The 24,370-nt window shown below is 33.8% G+C and overlaps 1 protein-coding gene across 10 annotated transcripts in view; it reads left to right on the top strand.

The window, feature by feature from the left end:
• Positions 1-17,061, top strand: part of Epha5 (EPH receptor A5) — a 314,017-nt gene extending 296,956 nt beyond the window's left edge. For 8 of the 10 annotated variants that reach the window (XM_051170231.1, XM_051170230.1, XM_051170228.1 and 5 more), the window contains 3 exons: positions 3,959-4,152; positions 7,761-7,916; positions 15,738-17,061. In XM_051170231.1, coding sequence (XP_051026188.1) covers positions 3,959-4,152; positions 7,761-7,916; positions 15,738-15,843 — 456 coding nt within the window. In that variant the 3' untranslated portion in view covers positions 15,844-17,061. Of the gene's footprint in view, positions 1-3,958; positions 4,153-7,760; positions 8,323-15,737 lie in introns of those variants that run through there. The other 2 variants (XM_051170232.1, XM_051170229.1) reach the window with 1 other exon arrangement.
• The last annotated feature ends 7,309 nt before the right edge of the window (positions 17,062-24,370 follow it).

Raw genomic sequence — 24,370 nt, 5'->3', positions numbered from 1 at the left:
GGTGTTTCACACTAACCCAAAGCTGCTCTACCTGCTCTGTTCCTCACTTCTAAGTACCTCTATCCTGTTTTCCTCCTGTTCCCCAAGCCCTAGACCTCTGACACTGCCTTCCGCCCTACCCAGGTGTAGGCATTTAATCAGCCAAACAGGGATAATTTTGGAGGCATAGCTCACAAAAGTCATTTTGGGTATGTGATAGACTGCTCATAAAAGACAGTAAGTAAACCTTGGTGAACAAAATAATTTATAATCAAATGCAAAGCACCAGACCATGATGTCACAGTTTTTAATTTCAGATATGAATATCATATATATATTTGGATGAATTTATCAGGAAATAAAAATAGAACATAACTCTAAAATAACTTATTAGAGGTTGATAAAATTCTAATATGTCAGCTTTTAAAATATTTACTAGATTTGGAGATATAGCAGGATGGTAGGCCAATGGTCTAGCATGCCTGAGACCGTGGGTTCCATCCTAGCCCTCATCAAAATCAACAACAGTTATATATGCTAAAGCTTTCATCATTCTGAATGTCTGATTTAAATACTAATGTCTCACTGGAGCACTAAATGAACTACAGTGTTTATTCCCATCTAGTTACTTTTCACTTGCTTTGTTAAAGCCCCAGGACCAAGGCAACTAATAAAGGAAAGAATTTACTTGCACTTAGGGTTTCAGAGAGCTAGAGTCCATGATGACCATCCAAAAGCATGGTGCCAAGTCATCTGGTACACAACCTCCTAGAAGCATCAAAGCATAATAGAGAAACAAGAAAAAGGGCAAAACATAACCCAGTGCAATTAGTGCTGTACTAGTCTCTCCCAGATATGACGACATATTTTCCAGTACATGTCATCACCTACTGAGGCACCTATTAAGTTGTTGCAGTAAGGGTAAAGCTTCCACCACATGAAACTCTAGGGCACAATAAATATAGACAAAACCATTGCACTTACATTAAAACCAAGAAATTGATTTAATATATTCATTCTAAAATTATATGTAAAGACTAGATGTTTAGTAGATAAAAGTCTTTAATTTAAATTTGCCGTATTTTTGAGAATTTTATACATGAGTACTGTATTTGCATCATTTGTGACCTTCTTTTTTGTCCTTCTACCTCTCTGTGTCCCCACATACACATTACCAAATATATGACTTCTTTTTTAGTTATTATTGTTGAACCTATAAACTAAATAAACATATAGAATTAATTGAAAACATTGAAAGAATGGCATGCTACAAAGTAGATTAAGTTTTAAAAAGTTTTCATTAAATGATTTAAACTATAGTCTTGAGACTTCTGTGTTGACCACAAGGTACTAAAAATAATAATACATCTCATAAAATTAAAGGGCACAACAAGCAGGTAAATAAGAAAATACAATTATAATATAAGGGTAAATGGTACTGTGAATATATCCTTTGTCACATTTGGCATTTTTCTTATTTTCTAAACTTTAATTTGGAGTTATTATTTAATCTATTGTTTTTATTTTCCAATACGATTATGCTTTTAATATGTCAGCTATATTACAGTTGTTTAAAATAATGTTTGCAGAGTTTGCCTTTTTATTTCTGTTTTTGTTGTTGTTGTTAAACTAAATAGGTTAACTGCCAGAGGTAGCCTACAGAATCAAACAGTACCTGGATGTGGGACGTGAGGAGGGAGAAATAGAAGAGGCACAGGAAAAGATAGAAAAGATAGAGCAAAGGAGACGAGAGAGAAAAACAAGAATTCGGAAGGACTAACAGTAAATACTGTAGCCCTGAATTTATATTTCCTGTTCCTTTTACACAGTATATATGTATATATAGGAAGCAGAAGATTCTTGAAACAGAAACAAATGCTAACAATTACTTTAGTTCATCTACATGCTTAGACTTCTACCAGCTTGAGGTCAAAGCACATCAAGTCCCACATCCTGACCTAGAATTAATAATAAACTTTCTTTTCTAAGAAATTAGCCAACACAAGTATATTGCCACGTCCACAAGGCTGTGTGAGAATCTGCCAGCCAAGATCGTAAGCCCTCTGGCCTGCTTCTGTTACACACTCCAGGAAACTGCTCCTGAAAATTCCTGCTTCTTTATATTAAAAATTGTGCAGACACACAGTGCCTTCCTTAGGTTGTCCTATTGAGGATATAGGTCTTACCCATCATTGGTACAAGAATTCCAGGAAATGACTCCTGACAGTTAACTAAGGTAGACTGTTTCTGATGTCACTTGTCTGCAGTATTCCAATTATTTTCCAGACTACTTTAAGATTCTTTGAGTACTTTTTTTTTTCTCTTCCTGTGCTTTGAACTCCTTAGACTGCTTTATATTATTACTGTCTTTGGTAGATAGCCACTAGAAAAATAGGTCAAGTTTTGACCTATTGTTCATGATTTTAGCATGTATATGCCCCCAACGATGGCTCTATGTATTGTCGTCTGGATATCCCCATTTTCCTCTGTAAAAAGAAATCACATGTTAAACCTGATCATGTTTACTTCCTTCATATATTTCTTTATGTCAAGATAACAAAAATCACGTTTCAGGTAGAGAGCGTGAACTCATTTGATTTCTGATATCCTTTCTCATCTACTTCCTAGTCATATGTGTTTTGGGGTGCACAGTTTCGTCTTTCCACCTGCCTCTTTATTGTGAAGAAGGGGCTTATGTCCAAACCTTGAAAATTATCTTTATAAAATTCCTTTGCTGATTTATTTTACAGTTTGCTAAACAATGCCTAAATTATTGGGGGTGGATAAAATATTTTGCTAAATGTATGTTTGTATTGTTTAGTAATACAAACTAACATGTTTTGCATTCAGATATTTTAATTTCAGCAGCAATATTATAAATGTTTTTTAAATCACCAGAAATAGATTGATTTCATACATGTGCTTAAAATAAATATCTGTAATGCCTGTGCCAGTAGATACTCATTTCAAATTCCTGACAGAAATCCAAAGATGATAATAAACAGTCAGACCTTGACATTATTAAATGATACATGAGAAAGTTATGCTAATTTAGCCTCTGACTTATCCATCATTTACCATCCAAAAGTCTTGTGTGAAATAAAATTGCCAGTCTAGTACTGTGAAAATGTGGCTGTACATAGCTTTTTATGAAAAAAAAATATATTTTCAAAGAAATCTCTAGAAAACATAATCATTGTTTGATTTTGAAATGCAAAAATAAACAAAACGAATTATTTTATGGCAATTACATTTATAAAACACTCTACACCAAGATTACAGGTAAAAATGATCACTGTTTAGGGTTTTGTTCTGTTTTGTTTTTCTTTTTGATTTTGACCTTTGTGACAGGGTATCTCCATGTAGCCTTGGCTCTCCTGCAAGGCACTATGTAGACCAGGCTGGCCTCAAACTCACAGAAATGTCCTGCCTTTGCCTCCCTATTGCTGGGATTAATGGCATGCATCACCACTTCTGGCTCATCATTTAGTTTTTCAACATGTTAAAAAAAAAAAAAAAAGGCCTTTTTTTTTAATTAATTTATTCCTTCTACATCTCAGTTGTTATCCCATCCCTTGTATCATCCCATTCCTCCCTCCCTCCCATTTTCCCCTTACTCCCCTGCTCTACAACTGTGACTGAGGGGGACTTCCTCTCCCTTTATATGCTCACAGGGTATCAAGTCTCTTCTTGGTAGTCTGCTATCCTTCCTCTGAGTGCCACCAGGTCTCCCCATCCAGGGGACATGGACAAATATAAGGTTTTTTTTTTTTTTTTTTTTTTTTTTTTTTTTTAATTTTGTAATAGTACATGATTTTCTATTGTCTTATCTTACAGCAAATACAAGTAGTTGTGGTTAAATTTTGGTTGCTAAGACAAACATAAGAAGAAACACGGAAGTTAGATGGAGGAATTTTCTCAGACACCTTAATGCTACATCAGTGGCATTGTGGGCCTGGTTCTGTTTTACTTTGCACAGGTGATAAAAGCGGTGGAAGAAGGCTATCGTCTGCCAAGCCCCATGGATTGTCCTGCTGCTCTCTACCAATTGATGCTGGATTGCTGGCAGAAAGATCGAAATAGCAGGCCCAAGTTTGATGAAATAGTTAACATGCTGGACAAGCTGATACGAAACCCAAGTAGTTTGAAGACGCTGGTTAATGCATCAAGCAGGTACAATGCCAGACTTGAGTAACTTTTCTGAGTGTATCTGATCAGATATTTTATGAATGTCTTCATTTATATATTAATATATAATTTGTATATCATTAGTTCATTTAACTATACTCTTTCATAATGTTTCCCTCTTGAAAAAAAGAGATATAAGTAATTATTACCTAAAACTCTCTTTCCTAATCTAGTTGTATGTCATTGTCACAAAAAGTAGATACACAGCTACATTGAAATAACATTAGAAAACAGGATTCAAATATTTTTGGAGCAGATGTACAGGTAAAGAAATGAACTTGTATGAGGCTAAGGAGGCACTGTGGTTTTTAAACCAGCTGTCTAACTGTGACTACACAGTTCTACACTGGTCATTTAGTATGCGTACATTGTAGCATTTAGCTTATCCAGATTGATGACTGCAAGGTCTCCTGCTTTTATCTGGCCATACAGAGATATTTGGTTAATCATTTAGTATTCAGTTTGAAGATTTGAAACTGATAAGTGAATAATCTTGTGCAAATATATGTACAAGCCAATAGCATTGTTTTTCTACTTTTCGCAATTGCATTAGGAATACATTTAAATAATACTGAATATTTGCAAAGTATATTATTTCGCTTTATCACAAAAATATTAGAAAATTTACTAGTTTATTACTTTCAGTGTATTTAATGCAGCTGTCTGTTTTTTACAAGAAAGGAAATCATGCTAGTAGATGAATTTGCTGCCTATTAAAATGAACTGAATAAAACTGCCTGCTTATGATGAAGTAACATAAATTCTATGATCTTGATGCAACACTTGTTTACTAGGCAGAAAGTCATTTTAACATAAGTCAGAAATGAGCCTTCAAATTCTGTTCAGGTACTTTGAGCTTTCTAAGCTAATATCTGGAGATTGTATCATCTTAGTAATTTTTCCATATGTTGTTTCTAAATACCTACTTTTTAATTCCCTATGGTCATGTACAATATTAAGCCTTTCTCTTATCTGTTTGAATAATGTTAAGGTGATTGTCACAAACAAACCTAAGGAAAGATGATAATTTTTAAAATTCTCAATGTTATAAACCATATTGATTTTTCTTACTCATCTTTCTTTGTTTTCTTATATACGATATATAGCAATTTATTGTATATGATTTGTAGAATTCAGCTTATTGGCTTTTGCATAGATTTAGTTTACAGTCTATATGATTCACTACCCACCCTTAAACACTAATTTGGCAAGGTCTTAATTCCTGATTCATTATTCAATCTCTCTCAAGTCACAAGATTTGATTACTTTAGTAGTGATATAAAATAATATTTGAATATCTCAATTTTTTAATTCAATGATCCTATTTTCTAAATTCTATTGGACTCTTTTCCATTGTTATACTTTTTAGGCTTGGCTATTTACAAAATTATGATTTTTCTGAAATTGAATATTCAAAGTCTGCTCTACACCTCTTTCCTTATTTATTTTTATCTTTAATAATTTTTATAACACCTTGCCTAATGGCCATAGAGCAGTATACTATATCATTCAGCAAATAATTACTTTTCTAGTCTGTGTCATGCTGTGAGATAAGTGTACAAGAGATTTAATCCAACAGATATAGATATTCTTCCTTTATGGGGCTAACACACTTGAGGAGGGAGAGAGAGCTTTAAAAATCAATGGTCATAACAACTTGTATTTGTATCTGCACTGTAGAATGATAGTAGAATTCTTGATAACCTAGAGGCTATAGTGCCTGTGCAGTAGAAACATGAGAATGCCTTTTATTTAACTTTAAGTTACAATATAACTGCATAATTTTCTCCTTTCCCTTTCTTCTCTCCAACTCTTCTGATGTACTTTACCTTGCTCTCTCTCAAATTCTTCAAATTCATGGCCTCATTTCTTTTAATTGTTTATATATACATTATACACAGACACAGATACACACACACACACACACAAACAAACACATATACACTCCTAAATAGATACAGATAACATTACTTATTTGTATAGAATTAGATAACCAGTTCTTGGACTCTTCCCCGAAAAAACAAACAAACAAAGCAATTTCTTTCATGTCTGGTATCCCTTAATTGCCTGTACTTCTGTTTCTAGGGATGAGGCCCTGTGAGATGTTTTCCCCTTCCATGTTAGCATGTATATTGGTATCATCCTTGTGCCGATCTTTTTTAAAGCACCATGTTGTTGCAAATTCATGGGTATAGCTTCCCTGATATTTCGAGGATGTACAATCTCACAGCAGACTTCTTCATGTTTGGGCTCTTAAAATGCTTTCTGCCCTCTCTTCTGCAATGTCCCTCAGAGCTTCACGGACAGGAGTTGTATTGAAGATGTGTCTGAGCACCATGTGGTGATTTGTTCTCTGCATCTTGATCAGTTATGGTTTTCTGTTATGGTCTCTGCTGCAAAGATAAGTGTCTTTGATGAAGGAAGAGATTTACACTTATCTGTGGGTATAAATTTAAATATTTAGAATGTAGTTAGGAGTCATGTTGGTTTAGTAAAGTAGCAGCAGTAAGTTCTTCTCCAAGATCCATGGCATCACTAGCCCTGAGAAAATGAGTAGGCTTCCAGTACTAGGGATGCTTTCCTTTTTGTTGAAGAGCCTTAAGTCAAATTAGAGAGATGTTTGTTGTCACCATAATATCCTTACCACTACTACACTCTTAGTGTTATGGTGCAATGCTGGACATTGTTGTAGTTTGTTGGCCCCATACATTGGTAAAGGTATTTATTGCTTCTTTCTCTTGCATGCTTGCATGACAAATTCTGGTATCATGAGCCTTTCAGGTCAGATCATGCTTGGATCCTCTTGGTTCTGTGTCTGAAGTCCATGGAGCATTCAACAATAAATATTTAATATGAAGGTTTCTTGAATTAAGTTGGTGATAGGTGGAATAGAACTGGCCAGATATAAAATGACCTTTAAGTTGTATGGATAATAAGCACTATGGTAGATTGTGAAGGAAAATGACTATTTTATCGTATACTATGATGGGAAATACTTGAGTAAGACAATTTTGTAGAGAAAATAAGGAATTTTACTCTGAACTTCTTGGACTGATATTTATATGAGAAACATGGAAATGCAAAATAAACCTATGGCTACATATGAATGTTAGGTGGTGCATGCCTATGATTCCTAGCACTCAGGAAGGCAGAGGTAGGAGGGTTTCTGTGAGTTTGAGGCTATCCTTGTCTACAAAGTAATTTCAGGATGCTCAAGGCTATACAAAGAAACCCTGTCTCAAAAAAAAAAAACTTTACAAAATGAATATTATTTAATGACATCAAAATGAATAATGAAAACTTAAGACTATTATCCTTATAAAAATTACTAGTTAGTCTTTTATAAGCCCACATTTATTATCTAAACTTAAAAATCTCAGGTTTATTTTTCTTTTTCCTATTTGTATTTTGAATTATTTGTTATGACAGTAATTATAACTAAATAATTGTAAATAACTATGAACACTGGTACTGTCTTTTCTCTATAATTTATTTGTAATCCCAATGATTAGTTGAATTTGAACATTTCATTAGAAGTACAAATAAAAAAGTGTCAGTTTGTTCTTCTAATACCTATGTTTTGTGTGTTCTAGAGTGTCCACTTTGTTGGCAGAACATGGCTCTCTGGGGTCTGGAGCCTACAGATCAGTAGGTGAATGGCTGGAAGCAATCAAAATGGGCCGGTACACAGAAATTTTCATGGAAAATGGATACAGTTCAATGGACGCTGTGGCTCAGGTGACCTTGGAGTGAGTAGTTTTTCTGATCATTTTTATGTAATTGTTGGGGCAAGAAAAGTATATTCAGACACCAGAGTGGATGCAATCAAGGGAAAACAGTTAACCTGTATCCACATGTGGCAGCTTTCAAAGAATCCTCGACTTTCTTAGCCTGTGTTGTTAACAGATGCATGGGTCATGCTTCTTGTGACCAGTATCTTTGCTTTTTGTGCATCAAACAAACAGCATTTGATTGTTTGGATAATTGGAATTACAACGCCTTGCAAAGTACTGGTACTTTGTGTTGTGGAAAAAAAAAAAAGATGTTTTCATGATAAGTTTTTATACTGGTAATTCGTTATATGAATGTAAATATAAAAGAAAACAAACTGTAAGCACAATTGGTGTTGTTAGTCCTGTGTTTTAAAAAAAAGGGGGGGGGGAAGAACATTCATAAATGACAGCTTTCTACAGTGAATACCCAGGTAACAGCTTAAATGGCAGGAATCTCATTTAACATCTACATGGTGCCATGGTGCAACTTATATCCTTGAAGTCTGAGAATATGTTAGATTCTGCCTCTGATGTATTGTTATTCGCTACAATCTCAGTGGAACCAATTGTGCCCTTTTCTGTTTGCACGTTTAAGACACAATTTATCAAATCCTATTAAATAAAAATTACTAGAGCTAAATATTAAATTCTTTAAGGTTGTAAGTCATTTGTACTTTATTATATACTCTTTATGTGTAATTATTTTAGCTTAAGTACATGTGAAAATTTATTGTACTATTGTGGTTCCATCTAGATTATGTCAAATTAATAATGTGCAATCATGATAATTGACTTCAAATGATCTACAAACTTAAAAGTTAAAGTGTTGTTATAAATATTATAAAATGTTAGGATGCTATGAGTCACTAAGCCACTGTCTGCACTTCAATCTTTCATGTAATTTCAATACTGAGAAGTTCTCCAGACATTCTCACCTATAATTCTGGCATTCCAGAGACATTGAGTTCATTGCTCATCCCCATGAAAGGTAACAGGGTACCATTAATATTTACAGATTAATATCATGGTCTCAGCACTGTCTCTTTCATACTGATAACTAAACAGTGTAAAAATCACAGCCACATGGCTTGATTTCATAGTTTACTTAATCCCATCCTCACAGTTTTTACGCAATCACATATCTGGGAGACCTGAATGCTTTAACCATTATTTCTTTGATGCTCAAGAAAGTCATCTGTGCTATATTTAGAACAGTATACTAAGATACAATTCCTGATGATTTAAAACTATTTTTACATAATTACTATTTAATTTTCAGCAAAAATTGATCATTTTAATTTATTAAAGTCATTTGTCATTTTATATTAAAATGATACTGTAGGTATTTCTTCTACCCAATGTCAGATTAAATGTAAATATACAATAAAATTATTTGCATTAAACAATGTCTCTGTTTTTATTTAGAGAGTATATGGTCATACATTAAACTTTTATTCCTTCGAAGATAATAGTTACCAAAAATATTTATTTTTTTATTTTCTAAAATTAATTTTGATTTATATGTTATCTTCCTGTGAATTACTTTATTTCTTGCTAACTTCAAAATATTAGAAATATGTTTAACACTGTACCATATTTTAAACTTTTCTTATTTGTTAATTTCTTTTCTATTTATTTATGTAACCTCCTAAACTCTCTTCAGTATGTGTGTACTTTCTCAAGACCTAAAATTCTCTTGCTCTCTTTATAATTGTTCTTCTATTGTTAAACTGCCTCTTTAAATTTACCTTTTAATGCATTTATTGATAACAGTAATGTCAAAGAGTGTTGTCTTGTATTAGTCACTTCAAATTGCAAGTATCCATAGGTATTACAATAATCCTTACTGGGAGAAGTTGATTCTTCAAGGGGCTTGAAATTATTAGGAGTATATTCTGCTACTTAAAGTGACTTTTTATGATCACAGTGTTTGTAATTAGTAAATTAAGATTTATTTGTCAAAGCATTATTTTAAGTAAAATACAAAATTAGGAATCACCAATTGCTTCTTTGGTCAAGGACAAAAACAAAAACAAAAACAAAACAAAAAACAAACAAAAATCATTTGTACAGTTCTTTGGCACTGAGAAAAAGAAAAAACTACAATTGTCCATTGCTGAGAAATAACAAGAAAAAGAAATGGGGTAGCCACATACTTCAGAGACAAAACACCTTGACAATGACCTTGCCCAATAGTCATCCCAATCTCCAAATATTCATTGTATGTATCCTATGAAAGAATACAGTAGGAAAACACAATGTTATTCCAAGAAGCCAATAAGGAACTGACACATTCACAGCTATGTAAATTTTTAGAAAAAACGTTAAACAATCAAAAAACAAAGGCACAAAGTACTATACATAAAAATGTATTTTACTGCTTGACAAATTTGTGTGTATATTAGGTTTAGAAACGAAGCATTGAAAACTGTCCTAATTATAAACATTGGTTTAAAAAACCTCACCTTCATACGGGTCATTTTGTTTATGAAGTATTTACCAGTACATAAATGAATAATAAAAAATAAGAATTTGAGTGTCTTGAAGTAAGGTATACTAAATAAGAATAGTTTTTATTTTAGATGCCTTTGCCTGTTTAATCTTCCCAAACCATGCCTTCTGTTTGTATAAAGTAATCATATTTGAATAATTGTTGTAGAAGAAATAGCAAGAATCTCCTGTCATGTACAAGTCCAGTGGGTTACTGTTGACAAGGGAAACTGTGAGCTGGAGGCAAGTAGTAAATTAAAGCCAATGATTTCATCAAAGCTGCTTTGTAGATTTCTTTTTAGTCCAGTGCTGTCAAACCTTGGTTATTAAGAAAATGAGCAAAGTCCAATGAATTTAAATATTATACCAATTTTATGAAAATGGAAGAGATTCCAGTAACAGTTATAAAGATGGAGTCTTATGATAATAAAACAACAATATTCTAAATATATATCCAAATTTGTGCAGACTAACTCAAATAGCTTCATTAGCCCGTGAAAGATGTCATTACACACACTTTACTGTGTTCTCAAAGCATGCACAGGAGAGCAAGCTATTCTCCATGCTCTATGCAATTAAGCTAAAATTCTGAGTTTTTTTTTTAAACATGGTCTCATCTCTACAAAAGCATTGGATATTCTCTTGACAAATCTGTTTACTTTGCATAGACCCAATAGGTGATTGTTCAGAATTATAATGTAATCTAGGAATAACTGACACTACATGGCTGCATAATGAAATGGAAAAAAGCAAAATTTTATGAAATTGATTGAATATTCATTAGTTTCTCATGTCACTTCTACTATCCAGCTAGTGGTGAGGGAATTTAATTCCAGTGAGAGGCCTAAAAGGTATATAAAGCACCATAGATAAGGAGCAAGGTGGTCTGTGTGTGTGTTTTGTCTTTCTGTCTCTCTGTGTGTCTCTCTAAATGTCTCTATCTCTCTGTCTCTGTCTCTCAGTCCCTCTGTCTCTGTCTTTCTGTCTGTCTGTCTCTCTCTCTCTAGCTCTGTCTCTCTTAGTCTCTCTCTGTCTCTGTCTGTCTGTCTGTCTGTCTGTCTGTCTGTCTGTCTCTCTCTCTCTCTCTCTCACACACACACACACACACACACAAACACATACACACAAGCATCATTGTATTCAGAGTAATCAAGAGTGTGGCTCCACATATTTCAGACACTTTATTCTTTAGTTTGTTCTGCTTCTTCACCATCACAATATATTAAGTGTGGTTTTCATTACTTAATATCACAAAATAATGGTTGAAAAGATATTGAAAGGTAATCCTAGCAATGCATCGCATTACATTTACAGATCTTCTGAAACATGCCATGTCTTCTCAGCGTAATGCAGAGTCTTCTATGTTCCTTTCTCATCAGCTTAACCCTTTGAGATTGTTCTTAAGGACAGCGTATCAGCACTAGAAAGAGCCTAGGGATCATTCAAATTGAAAGTGATCACAATGCAATTTGTGAAACATGTATTAAGGGAATACATATTAAACTTCCCAGACATGGCATGTCTTAGATGCACAGTGAAATATGAAAATACTGGGTTTTTTTTGAACATCAGAAAATATTTCTTTCCAACAATTACTGTAGAGGAGCAGAACTACTCCTTTGTTACGTACAATATAACAATTAAATTGTAAAGATTTTATCTTTCTAATATTTCTGATTACTTACTACTAACTTGCAGAGTATATATATATACATATATATATATGTATATATATATAGAGAGAGACAGACAGAGAGACAGAGAGAGAGAGAGAGAGAGAGAGAGAGAGAGAGAGAGAGAGTAAGGTAAAATAGAGACAGTATTATTGGGAGGTGGTTTATTGGGTAATGTGTTTATGAGCAATCATGCATTCAGTTACCTAGCACCACATAAAAGGTAGGTATGACAGAAAGTACGTGGAAACCCATCTTTTGGACCAGAGACAGGCAAATCCCAAGTGACTCCCTATTCAGTCAGCTTATTTACAGCAGCAAGTTCTATGTTCAGTGACAGATTCTGTCTCAGTGAATGAATGAATAAATAAATGAATGAATAAGGGATGTAAATAAGTTAGAGAAACAACTGAGGAAAACATCCAGATGTCAGCCTCTGGTACCCACATATGTCTACACATTTGTCTCTGTCCCAGAGCAGTGAGCAGGTATCAACCCTCTAAGCTATTTTGCTATTTCCCTGCTACCCACCCCATGTTATTTGCCTTAATTGTTCTATTCTGCTCTGCTTTTGTGCTAACAAGTCAGCCCTTATGTCCACATACTTGTAGTCCATACTGCCCCATGGCAAAATTCCTCTTTGCAGCTTTCTCTCCTCCTGCTGCATCTTCTACTTCCTTTCTCCTCCCCTTCACCTTCTGGTACCTCTCAGTCTCCAAGCCAAGGAGGCTAAGCTCTGCCTACCTCTGTTCTGCCTGTTCACAGGCCTCAACATTTTTATTAACCAATTAACTTTGAATTAAGTAGAGCAAAGTTTACACAACAAAGACAGATGTACCTGAGAGTGAGCTAGTTAGGGCAGCAACCTTGTTTGGGGTGCCAGTAATTATCATTAGAACGCATTGCACTAGACCAACCGCCCAGGATATACTCCTTTAATTCTAATACTTGAAAAGAGAAATTAATTTAGACTCCCATAAACACAAAATCTGTACCCATATTCAGTAACCAAACGCAATTCTTCAAAACATTAATTTGTCAGCATAACATACTTACCATATTAACTTTTAGAATCTTGTAATCAGTTAATTTTCCAGAAATATATTATAATTGCATCAACTTTAGAATAGAAACACATGTAAAAAGTATATGGTGCAAACATATAAGCACAGATATACTTTTGAAATTAATGTTGGTAGATGTGTAAAGTCTATTTCATTTGACTTGGAAAATCAATACATTCTGGGTTTTATGTCAGGAAAACAATAATAGTTATTCTTAAATTTATTTCTACTAACTACTTGAGTAATTATGAATTATATAACTTAAATATATATGTTACTTAAAGAAAGAAACATCCCTCAAGACTTCAAGGTATATTTCAGGTGTTTATAATGCAGATTGTAAACATACATTTTAAAATATAATTTCTAGTTCATTTTATGTTTTTACTACCGATATATTATTTCCTAGCTCAAAATTTAGTCCTATTTTCTTCTTGCTGTGTTGTATACTTTGCTTGTAAACACCCATAAATATTCACTTTACACAATTTTAAGAAAATACAGAAGAATTAAAAGTGCTGGGCAATTTCAACTATGTTGAAATGTAGACTCATTTTGAAACTATAGTCAAAACATGTTCAATTCCTTTGGGATTTTCCACATTTAATTGTATTTACAAAGTTTCCTTTTTATAAAGAAATTATGTTTTGCATTTAACATGAAATATTTTTCAAAATTACACCTCGAATTAAAGAGAAAGTACAGTGTGGACTTCACAGTTAGCTGCCTGGTTTCAGTCAGTCATACCTCAGTTGCCTGCTGAAGCATTCCTCAGCCAAATGACTTAAAATTTCCATGTCTCTGTCACCTTCTCCATGAAGTAAAACATTTTTTAAATTCTGTACTGCAGCCCCATACTTTCTTATATGAAGACTTATGCATCACTGGTTGTTATTATGTTTAAGGATTTGTTTTTTTTTTTTTTGTTTTTTGTTTTTTTTTTTGAATACGGAGAGAATTTCCACTAGCAGTTCATCCCTGGCTGAAGAACTTTCCCCCCTCACAATAAGGAGTCATTCCTTTTTAGTCTAGTATCTATTCAACAGAAGCCAAGACAGCCATTAAGTAACCTGCAGTGCACGGAATAGCCCTAATGTCAAGACTCACCTAGACAATGAGCAAGCCTGAGAACGCCAATGTAACTGGAAGTAAATACAACTAAATTCAACTAAAGCCTTTTTATTTTATTTTAATCCTCACTTATCTATTACTGTGATAACTATAGTGACTTTTTAACAGGTGGATTTTAATTGAATCTATGTTTCATCGATGCTTCTCTTACAAACCACATCAGTCATTGAAATACTTATGTTGTGCACTGAGAACTTGTAATTAATGTTTAATATTCATATTGTAAGAAAAAATATCATTATCCTAAGGATGAGTAGCATTTTTGTTGTGTCTCATTTCCTAAAACTCTCACAAGAAATCCAGAAACCATAAAGGAGATGAGACATATGAAATTATCTTAGTAGGCTATAATTTCCAAGGCTGACAAACATCCAAGGCATCTCAGTTTTCTTGCTAAGTGACACTTTTGTGTTACCTGTAACTACTACATTTTACGTATCATGATCTTCTTGTCCTTGTCTGTAGTTGTAATGATATCTAAGAAAATAAAGTTAAGACATTTAATGCAAAAACATTCCATTATTAGACTACTGTCTTTAGCAGGGTGATTTCTTAAAGAAATTTAACAAGTTAGACATATTTGTCGTTTAGAATTTTGAATTATCAGTACTAATACTTCCTAGAATTAGTGCATATAATTTTCCTAATACGTAGATTGATTGTATTTGTCCAAAAACCCTTATGAGGAATGATTTCTCCCATCGTCTATAAAATAACATTTAAACTCCATTCTATCTTTTTAGCTGTGTAAGGTATTATAAGTTTAGAAATTCAAACATTTTAAAATCTCTTCCGAATACTAGTTTTATTTTTCCAACATAGGAGAACAATCTAGGATGAAAGGCTGTTTAAAAGTGTGTAGTCTTCAGAATGTTCTAGATGTCAAAAGAAAGCAAACGCCGATGTGTGCATTGATAAAACATGAAACTGGCACTTTGAATGCGAACAAAAAAAAAAAAAATGCCAGAGACCATTGTTATAGGACATCTTGTTGCCTAAGGATGTCCGTCATGTACGGTGATGTGTGAAATGAAGTAGTCTCTTAAAGAGATCAGACTTCAATTGATCTTTTAACAAAAATAGTGTTTGATATTGTCTTAGGATCACATTTTCAACATAATTCAATGAAACTGTACCCATCAAGCTAACTACTTATGGATAAGATATAAACATTCATTTTCACCACTGTGTACCATTTAGATAACGACTGTCATTCACGGGAATAAATGTGTACATTTTCTACTACTGCAAATAGAGTTTTTTTTTTTTCAAGGAACAATTTTAGAACCCACCTTTGAAAACTGGACTGTGCGTGTCTAAAATTGTCACTATTTTATGACTGATCCCTGCAAGACATTTTCCCTTGGCCAGCGTGAAATTTTGAGGTGTGCTAGAAACTGAATCCATACATACATCCAATGTGTGCTTTCTTCATGCAGGGATTTGAGGCGCCTGGGAGTGACTCTGGTCGGTCACCAGAAGAAGATCATGAGCAGCCTTCAAGAGATGAAGGCGCAGCTGCTAAATGGAATGGTGCCAGTGTAACCTCCACATGGGTCACTTCCTCAAGTGAACAAGTCTGCACTTTGTATACAGCCCTGAGATTTATTTTTAACAAACATAAGGATAAAGTGATTTCTAAACCTTTGGAGGCATTCCTCTCGACCATTGTACTTGTAATCAATATTTTACTAAATTCCTTGTATCTTCCTCCGAGTGTCTTCATTTTTCAGGAAGTGAAAAGGAACCTTCAAAGAGTGAAAAACATGAGGATAAACATCTTCTAATAAAATAGTAACTAATTCTTCCCCCAGTACTTCCACAGAATCTTGTAAATGAAGTGTATCAGGACACAGCACGATTATAGACTGTTAAGGCAGCCCCTTTCAAAACTTCCAGGGATTTACTTGAAAGGAAAAGTTTTAAAGCCATGTGTGGGCTAAGAAAAGCTGCATTTTACTGACGTTTACTTCAAGTCTTAATTGTCTACATAACTGTATTGAAGAGCAATATGATTAGATTATTCCTTAAATAGTTTGTTATTTAAAATGCAATTACATGTTGGTAAGTTATAGAAAATAGTTTATAAACATGTTGCTTGGTCAAGAAAAAGTTGAATACAGGGTGTATATTTATTTTTCGGTGGTATATAATTTACTTTTAGTTGCTCTTCTAGGGAGTGTTAAGTAATTAGTGTATACATACTGTATAGTGTGCAATATGCCGAGGAACTAATTTACATTGGAAGTGTGTGTGTGTGTGTGTGTGTGTGTGTGTGTGTGTGTGTGTTTGAATACGTGTATGCTATTATTCTGCTTGCCTTTTTTATAGTATTTTAATTTTGGCAACATACAAGAAAGGTGTTCAAGTGTTCTAGACTGTAATATGAAGAAGAGAAACTGTAGACCAAATTCCAACCCAGCTTGGTGTCTTTTTCTCTAATTTTCAAAGCAACTAAATTATTTTTTTTTAACAGCTAATGCCCCTTCATTAAATTCCCTTTTGGGATTTCTACAATCACTTTGTATTGACTGGAACAAAGAAATTCTACCCCTCTCAGAAATTGCTTTTTTATAATTCCACACAATATCTCCTCAAGCAAAACTGACACAAAGGGTACACTAGTGTGCGATGTAGAGAGATTGTACTGTGCTGGCTTCTGTCAACATGCAAGCCAGGCAGAGGAAACTCAGCATTTCCCTGAGTGCTAACCCACTGCACTCATTCCCATGTGACTCCTTTACAGAGCATTTGATACTCAGACAGCAGTAAAAAATATATATATAAAAAATTAAAAAGAAAGAAAAGAAAAAAAAAAAGGTTTTGCTCAGAATTCTGTTCCAAGTTTTTTTTCATTAATAGCTATTAGAGAGCTTTGTAATTACAATTTGTCCTCCATGACATAACAGTAATTGTACTTGGAAGAACCAATGTAAAGTATTTAAAAAGTAGACGTATTCAGTAGTATAAAATAGTCCTTCAGTGTATTTTATATAATACATCAGCAAAGGGCTCAGATTTATGATAAAATTCATGCAGTGTATTGAAATGTTTGCTAATGTGGGCATAAGAGTAGCTGAACAATATCTTATATCCTTACACGTTATAAGATTGGGAGACTTGTATGTGATATTTGAGCAGAGACCTTAGATAAGGATGTTCACTACTGCACTGATGAAAACGAGTGAGATGAGCAAGATCTACAGAAGAGATGCCAGTTTTATTTTTTTTCTGAGTAGCAATGCTCTCTCTCTCTTCTAAGCATATGTTATTCTTCAGTGTCAACTCATGTAAGAAAAATAATTGGGGAAGTTACTTCTTTATTCCTTTTCTCTTTTTAAAGGACAAAATATCTCTTTGCTAAAGAATAAGGAAAGATCAAAGTACAAAGGAAGAGTGTGAAGCATATAAACTGTTTTGTGTTATACATTGCTTTCCTTCTCTAAGTATACTGGGGGTCCACACTGTGCTCAGGATGTCTCTATTTTTAGTGAAATTTTCAGAAAATATTGCGAGTAGTTTAATACGGTATTGATAAAATTCACAGATAAATATCAGCATTATGATACACATTTAAAGAAGCATGGAAATATTGAAACTAATTCTTATTGTATGAAATAATTTTATTTTAATTTACATAATAAACTAGCACTGAGAACTTCAAAATGAAAAGAAACTTACAAATGCACAGTTTAGAGCTTGTACAAGCCACAACTATGTGAACATAAAGAAAAATACATTCTAAATTGTTTCCAACTTTGTATGATCTGAGATTATTGGTAGGTGGCATATGCATAAGTGGCTGGCTTTTGGAGTGATGATTTCAGCTTTTCACAATAGAATATACATTAATTTAAATCAAATTTATTTATCCTTTGAAATTCAAGTGTTACATTTGCAAAGTAATTCAGAAGAAAAGTTTAATAGCAACCATGCTTTGATTTCTAAAGAATGTCAATATGATTTTAGAAGAAATAGAGTTTTAAATTATATGTGCTCTGCCTCCCCGCAAAGAGGAAAGAATGCCATTCTAAAATATTTGTTCACCATTGGATATGCCACCAATTGAAAAGTGCCAATCTCATCTATAAATGTGAGAAATGAACAGGGAGAGGAGTCAGCTCTCCTGAAATGTCGTGAGTCTGACAGTCAGCGCAGGACTTGGTAAATCCTGATGGTGTGAATCCTTTTCCTGTGTTTTCCTTTCCTTACTCACTGACTCTCAAAAGAAATCATACCTCCCATAGCCTTCACACATGCAACTGATTTGTAAAATGATACATAACTGTATTGTAACAAGGTACAACAGGGAATTGTTCCAAACTGACTAGTTTTTTTTAAGTCATCCAATTACTATGGTTATCAATCATGATTGATATCTAATCTTGTCATACACTAGCATGCGCTCTGACAAAGAAATAAGTTCTGTCTTTGAAATGTATTGTGTATAAAATGTATTGATATTGATTTCCACCATTTAAAAAATTGTAATGTGCACGTATTTTTAATTCCTGTATTTTATCAACCAAACCAGTGTTTTAAAGTAATAGGTTCATTGTACAATTTACATAGAAATATTTTTTATCAAAAATTAAGTGTTCTAGAATTATTCATTTTCGAATTGTCATAAATAATACAAAACACCCTTATCTCTTTATAAAAACAATTCTAACCACTGGGCAATGAAAGATATATAGCTTCACATCTCACGTTAAAGTGGAGCTGTCACTGTCTGCTGAGCACTTACGCATTTGCATGTCTGCTGTATGAATTCTATGTCGAAGTGAAAAACAGTGAAGAAGACATTTGTTCACCCATTGAAGGGGGTTTTCAGAAGCACAATGAGAAATATTTACCTCTCAAAGGTGTTTTGGTTGTAACGCTAGGGTAAATGGCAAAGAGTCAGGTGTTAAAAACTTAGGAAGTATTTGATGTTGCATAGTAGAAAATATCTTTCTTATTTTTTTTTTAATTAGGAGGGAAAGTTAAATGTGACAATAAATTGTCTTTGTTAAAACTTGCCAGATGTTTAACCTCGATGTAAATAAAAACTAGGGACAAATTGATAGTGATGAAGACACTAGTGAGTGAATGAAGAGAATCAAATGGTAGCTTTATTTGAAATTTGATAGTTGAATAAATCATCTTTTTTTTTTCAGTGTTTTAGCACAGCTGGTTACATTGAATATTTTTTTCCATTATGCTGTTAATTATATAGTAATGTATCTGGAAAGAAACAGATAAAAACTCTCTGCTCATTTCTTGTTAATTTATGAGTCTTTTCACTCATCAATGAGTGAATGTTCTAATTCAGAATGACCACATAATTGTTGCATAGAAGGAGCTGCTATTTCTTCTTTTAAAATGTCTGTTTATAATAACCAGACTCAAATTCCTTTTTTCAATGATAGTGGAAAAAAATGAAGTTGGGCAAAAATATATTCCATCTTGGAAAGTTGGGTGCTATATCCATTGAAGATTGAGTAGTCAGCTATCTGCTAATATTTAGACTACTGTAGTTTCGCAATTCATTATTTAAAGGAATGTATATGTATATACTGAATTTGCAATAGTCTGAGACTAGAGTTGGACTCTGTCCTTTGTTGATGAGTTTACCAAATTCATTTAGTTGCAGGCAGGTCAGAGACATTTGTGCAGCCAATTTGATTCTTTGGTAGGGCATCAGGATAACTTGTGTCTCTGCCTCAGAGTGACTTCAAAGAAAGACGAACATTTTTTGTATTGGTTCCCATCTGCATCCCTGTGCGCTTTCAGTTTGTGTACATGTTTTTGTAGTGTAAAATATTAAATTTTATATTTTTTCAGAAAATAAAAAACCTTTGGATATAGTTAAATCTGATTGTCTACTTGACCTCTTAATAGATTTTAAATGCATACCTCTTTCCATAAGGATTTTTGTTCTGAGAAAATGTTTTTCTTTCTAAGTTATAAAGTTGCAAATATATCTAAGTTAAAAGGTGATCATATGCATATTTCAAAAAGGCATATTCCTGACTACACATTCAAATAATTTTGACAAAGAGAGAGTGAGATTGTAAAACAAGACCTGCATTAATGATGACAGTGCAAGACAAAATGTACTTGGGGAAAGAAATTTATAAAAAACAGAAACCACAACAAAAATATAAATAAAAACGAAAAATTGTGTGATTTGTACCTCCTATAAAAGGAGATTTTTTTGTGACTGACATCAGCAGCAAATTATCTTATCACTCAGCTCTGCTCTCTGCTATCTGCTCTGCCATCATATTGCAAGAAGAAAGCATTGCAGCAAGAAGCAGGGCTCCTTATTAGTTGTAAGTATTATTTATATCATAGTGATCTTTTAAAAATGGCAAGAAACATCTCTATTTTAATGACTGAATCATGTTTATAGTTGTTGCATTTACAACATAAAATTTGATCCCTATGCTTTAAATAATACTCATAAGTAAAACTGAGGTTTAAAATTCTTTGCAATTAGGATTTTGTTTATGGTTTCAGTATTTACTATCATACATTAGTCAGAATTCTTCATAATTTAGACTTATCAAGTTCTTATTGTGCTACAGAATTAAAGATACTATTTAAAACAATTTTCCTAATCTTACATTCACTCTTTAAAAAAAAATTGTACTAATGGAGATTACCCCAAATGTTTAATGAAAAAGATATTCTACATTGGACATGTTCATGTTAGGCTTTGAGATACATACTCAGAATCTAATTGATATCCAGGGCTTTCAGAGCTTCCTCTCGACTCTGCAGACACCAGACACATCTGCACACACACATACACACACACATACACACACACACCATAACACACACATAGCACAACACACACAGTACACATACATCCATGCAAATCATTCATGCACATGAAAATAAAAATAAAACCTTACTTAAAACTTTGTGATAGACCCACTTTATTCTTTTTTAAATTCTTTTCGATTTATATTTTTAAAACTGTCATACATATTATCTTTGTCACACTCTTTCCCCACGTCAACTTCTCCAAGAATCTCCCCAATTCCTACCTTTCCAACATATCATACTCTTTCTATCTCATAAGACAACAAAAACAACACCCAAAATTAAAAAGCAAAGTATACATAGCACAAAAGAAAAGTCCTTCCAAGCCCCCCCCCAAAAAAACCAAACAAATCAAAGGATCTATTTTGAATATGCCAACTTGTCCTACTTATGAGGTCTCCTGGGTGCATGGTTGATGGAACCAATGTCATTCCATTGAAGAAAACGTTATTTCCTCTCTCCCAGAAACTACCAGTAGTAAAAAGCTTCTTACTTCTGGGTGGAGCTTTGTGTTCACTTTCCCTTCTCCACGCTGGCATATTGTCTGCCTTGTTTTGTGAAGGTCTTTTGCATTTCTAGATACAACATGGATTATGCACATATGCACATATGAGCTCATAGAATATATTCAAGTTAAAATACCCAAGAGATTCTCAGTTTCAAAATAGCAAACATTACTTAGGATCACACACAATTGTGAACTGATAGGTTTATAAACACAATTTTAAAACATTGTGTTAGTTACCATTATTATTATAATGGAATGTACACTAAACCCCAGATGACTCCTAAATATTGACAATCTAAAATAGTTTCTTACAGAAATGATTTTTAGTATTCAATATTTTGTACATAAGAAGCTATTTCAATAAAAAGTAAAATAAAATGAATATGCATCATGTTACTTGATGCAAATATTTCAAGCTGAATCTAGTCCTGTACCTTCCCTCCATGTTTTCAGTAGATCTTAGGCTGTATATATATATATATATATATATATATATATATATATATATATATATATTAGGTCTGTTGTGTGCAGTTCTTCCTTTACTAAGAGTCTCCAAGCCTCAGAACATTGTATGGTTTGTAATTCCTTTCCTTACATTATCTAAGTAAGGTTATCCTGGGCCTGATTTCTGCCTAAGTATATCTAAATATTAGTCTGTGACAGGTATTTTTAATTATGGAATTTAATTTCTTTTTAATATGTTACTAATTTCTATTATGTATGTCTGCCCTTCCGTTTGGGATATATCATTTGATGAAAATAGAAATGGGGTAGTTTGTTTTTTTTGGATAATGTGTTCTCGTTATACAACAAAAGTTTCTGGCAAAGCACAGACATTCAAGGTGTATTGGGCTGATGAAAGAAGGAACAACTTCTCTATCATATTACAGCATTGAATAAGACACAAATAAATGCTAGAATTTAAATAGTATTCTATGAAATTATGAATGCTAATCATTTTTTAACATTCATTTATGGTGAGGAGCATGTACAAATATCCTGGAAGGGGCTGGGTCCTTTCATCTTGCCTGGATTAGATTGTTTGACTTCCCACTGCCTTTAATCACAGAGTATGTTAACAAGAAGATATGCCTTAAAGGATCTATATGAATTTCAGACATAATCTCTCTTTACCTCTATTATGAGAAAGTAGTAAAATTTCCTCCTGGTAGTTTGGATCAATCATCTCTTTAAATATTGCCAATACTACAAAAAAAAAAAAAAAAAAAGCAAAGTGGCAGAGAGAAGTTCTTAGCTCCCAATAGAGTAGATTTGTTGGACCTTCTGGGAGAAGCATCCCTCTCCCCAACCAAAACATATAGACCAACAGAGCACAAGTTTGCAGAAACACAAAGCAATTGTTTTCCCTATGTATCTGTTCATATTTCTATTCCTTGATTGCTGGACCTCTCCCTGCGAGTTAGAAGAAACATGCCCATGTGTTGGATGCAGATTCAGAGCGTGTACCACCTTCTGAGGAACCCTGATCCACCACACTTCAGACCACTGCTACCTAGCTGGTGCTTTCAAAGTTCATTCTGTTCTCTTATCGAGTGATCTGCTTACGTGAGGAAGACAGTGACTTCCTTGGCTGTGGGCCCATTATAAAGCACATGTCTTGGTTAGAAGAAATGCTGTGTGGAATACCACAGTCATTGATAAGGCATTCCTTAAGTCCATCAGCCGCTGTGCTAGCTTTAGAAGAAGCATTAAGTGAAACAAAGAAAAATCCACAATGAAAATAAGTATTTCAGTAAGGACAAAACGTTGCCCTTTTCACAATGGAAGAGGTCCAGTGTAGTAAAATGGCTACGACATCACTTAGAAATCAGACTGTATTTTGATCTCAGTGTTGGTTTTTGATGCCTACAGATTTAGCATAAAGTAGCAGGTTTAGCCAGGTGATCTTTTGGAAGTGGAAGCCATGCTTTTCAGCATATACACACCCTCCTTTTTTGGCAGCATGTCCACTTTGCTGATGGGCCTACTGGGCAATAAAAGGAATGGGTGCAGAAGGAGCCTGTCCATGGGAATAGGTCATGTTCTTCCATTACATGGGTCTTGTGTGAATCAAATTCTGCTCCTTAGGTTAGTCAGCAAGCATCTTTGCCTAGTGACCTATCTTATTTACCCACTAATACAGTCTTTTTTACATGTTTGACGGCTTTATATAAGATGTCAGAAAGCCATGGGGGTCAGGTCCATATTAAATGAAACACACATATAAGTTCCAGATTATAGTATGAGATGGTGAATGCTAATGCACACTGAATTTGACCACTAAATGAAGAATCATATTTTCTACCCATCACTAAAAGTTTTGACTATATTGTCTCTACAATGATGATATCAAGTGTACCTACACATTCTTCAAACAAGATTCTGGATCATCTCATAAGTTAGTTTCAAACATGGAAGACTATGGGCAGCTTCAAAGCTCTCTCTCTCTCTCTCTCTCTCTCTCTCTCTCTCTCTCTCTCTCTCTCTCTCTCTCTTTCTCTCGCTCTCTCTCGTTCCCCATAAGCCTCATGCACAGGACAACTTGACTACTAGTTTTTGACTATATAATATGGTCTAGTGAGGACATGGCTGTGGTCAGTTGAAAGAGAGAGAGAGAGAGAGAGAGAGAGAGAGAGGGAGAGAGAGAGAGAGAGAGAGAGAGAGAGAGAGAGAGAGAGAGAGAGAGAGAGAGAGAGAGAGAGAGCAGCATTGTATAGTTCTCTCCAGCAAGTTTCTGCTAAGAAA

This window comes from Acomys russatus, chromosome 28, assembly GCF_903995435.1.
Source record: "Acomys russatus chromosome 28, mAcoRus1.1, whole genome shotgun sequence".
NCBI lineage: Eukaryota > Metazoa > Chordata > Mammalia > Rodentia > Muridae > Acomys > Acomys russatus.
Note: the sequence above shows the minus strand (reverse complement) of the source record. Positions and strands in the feature narration are given on the sequence as shown.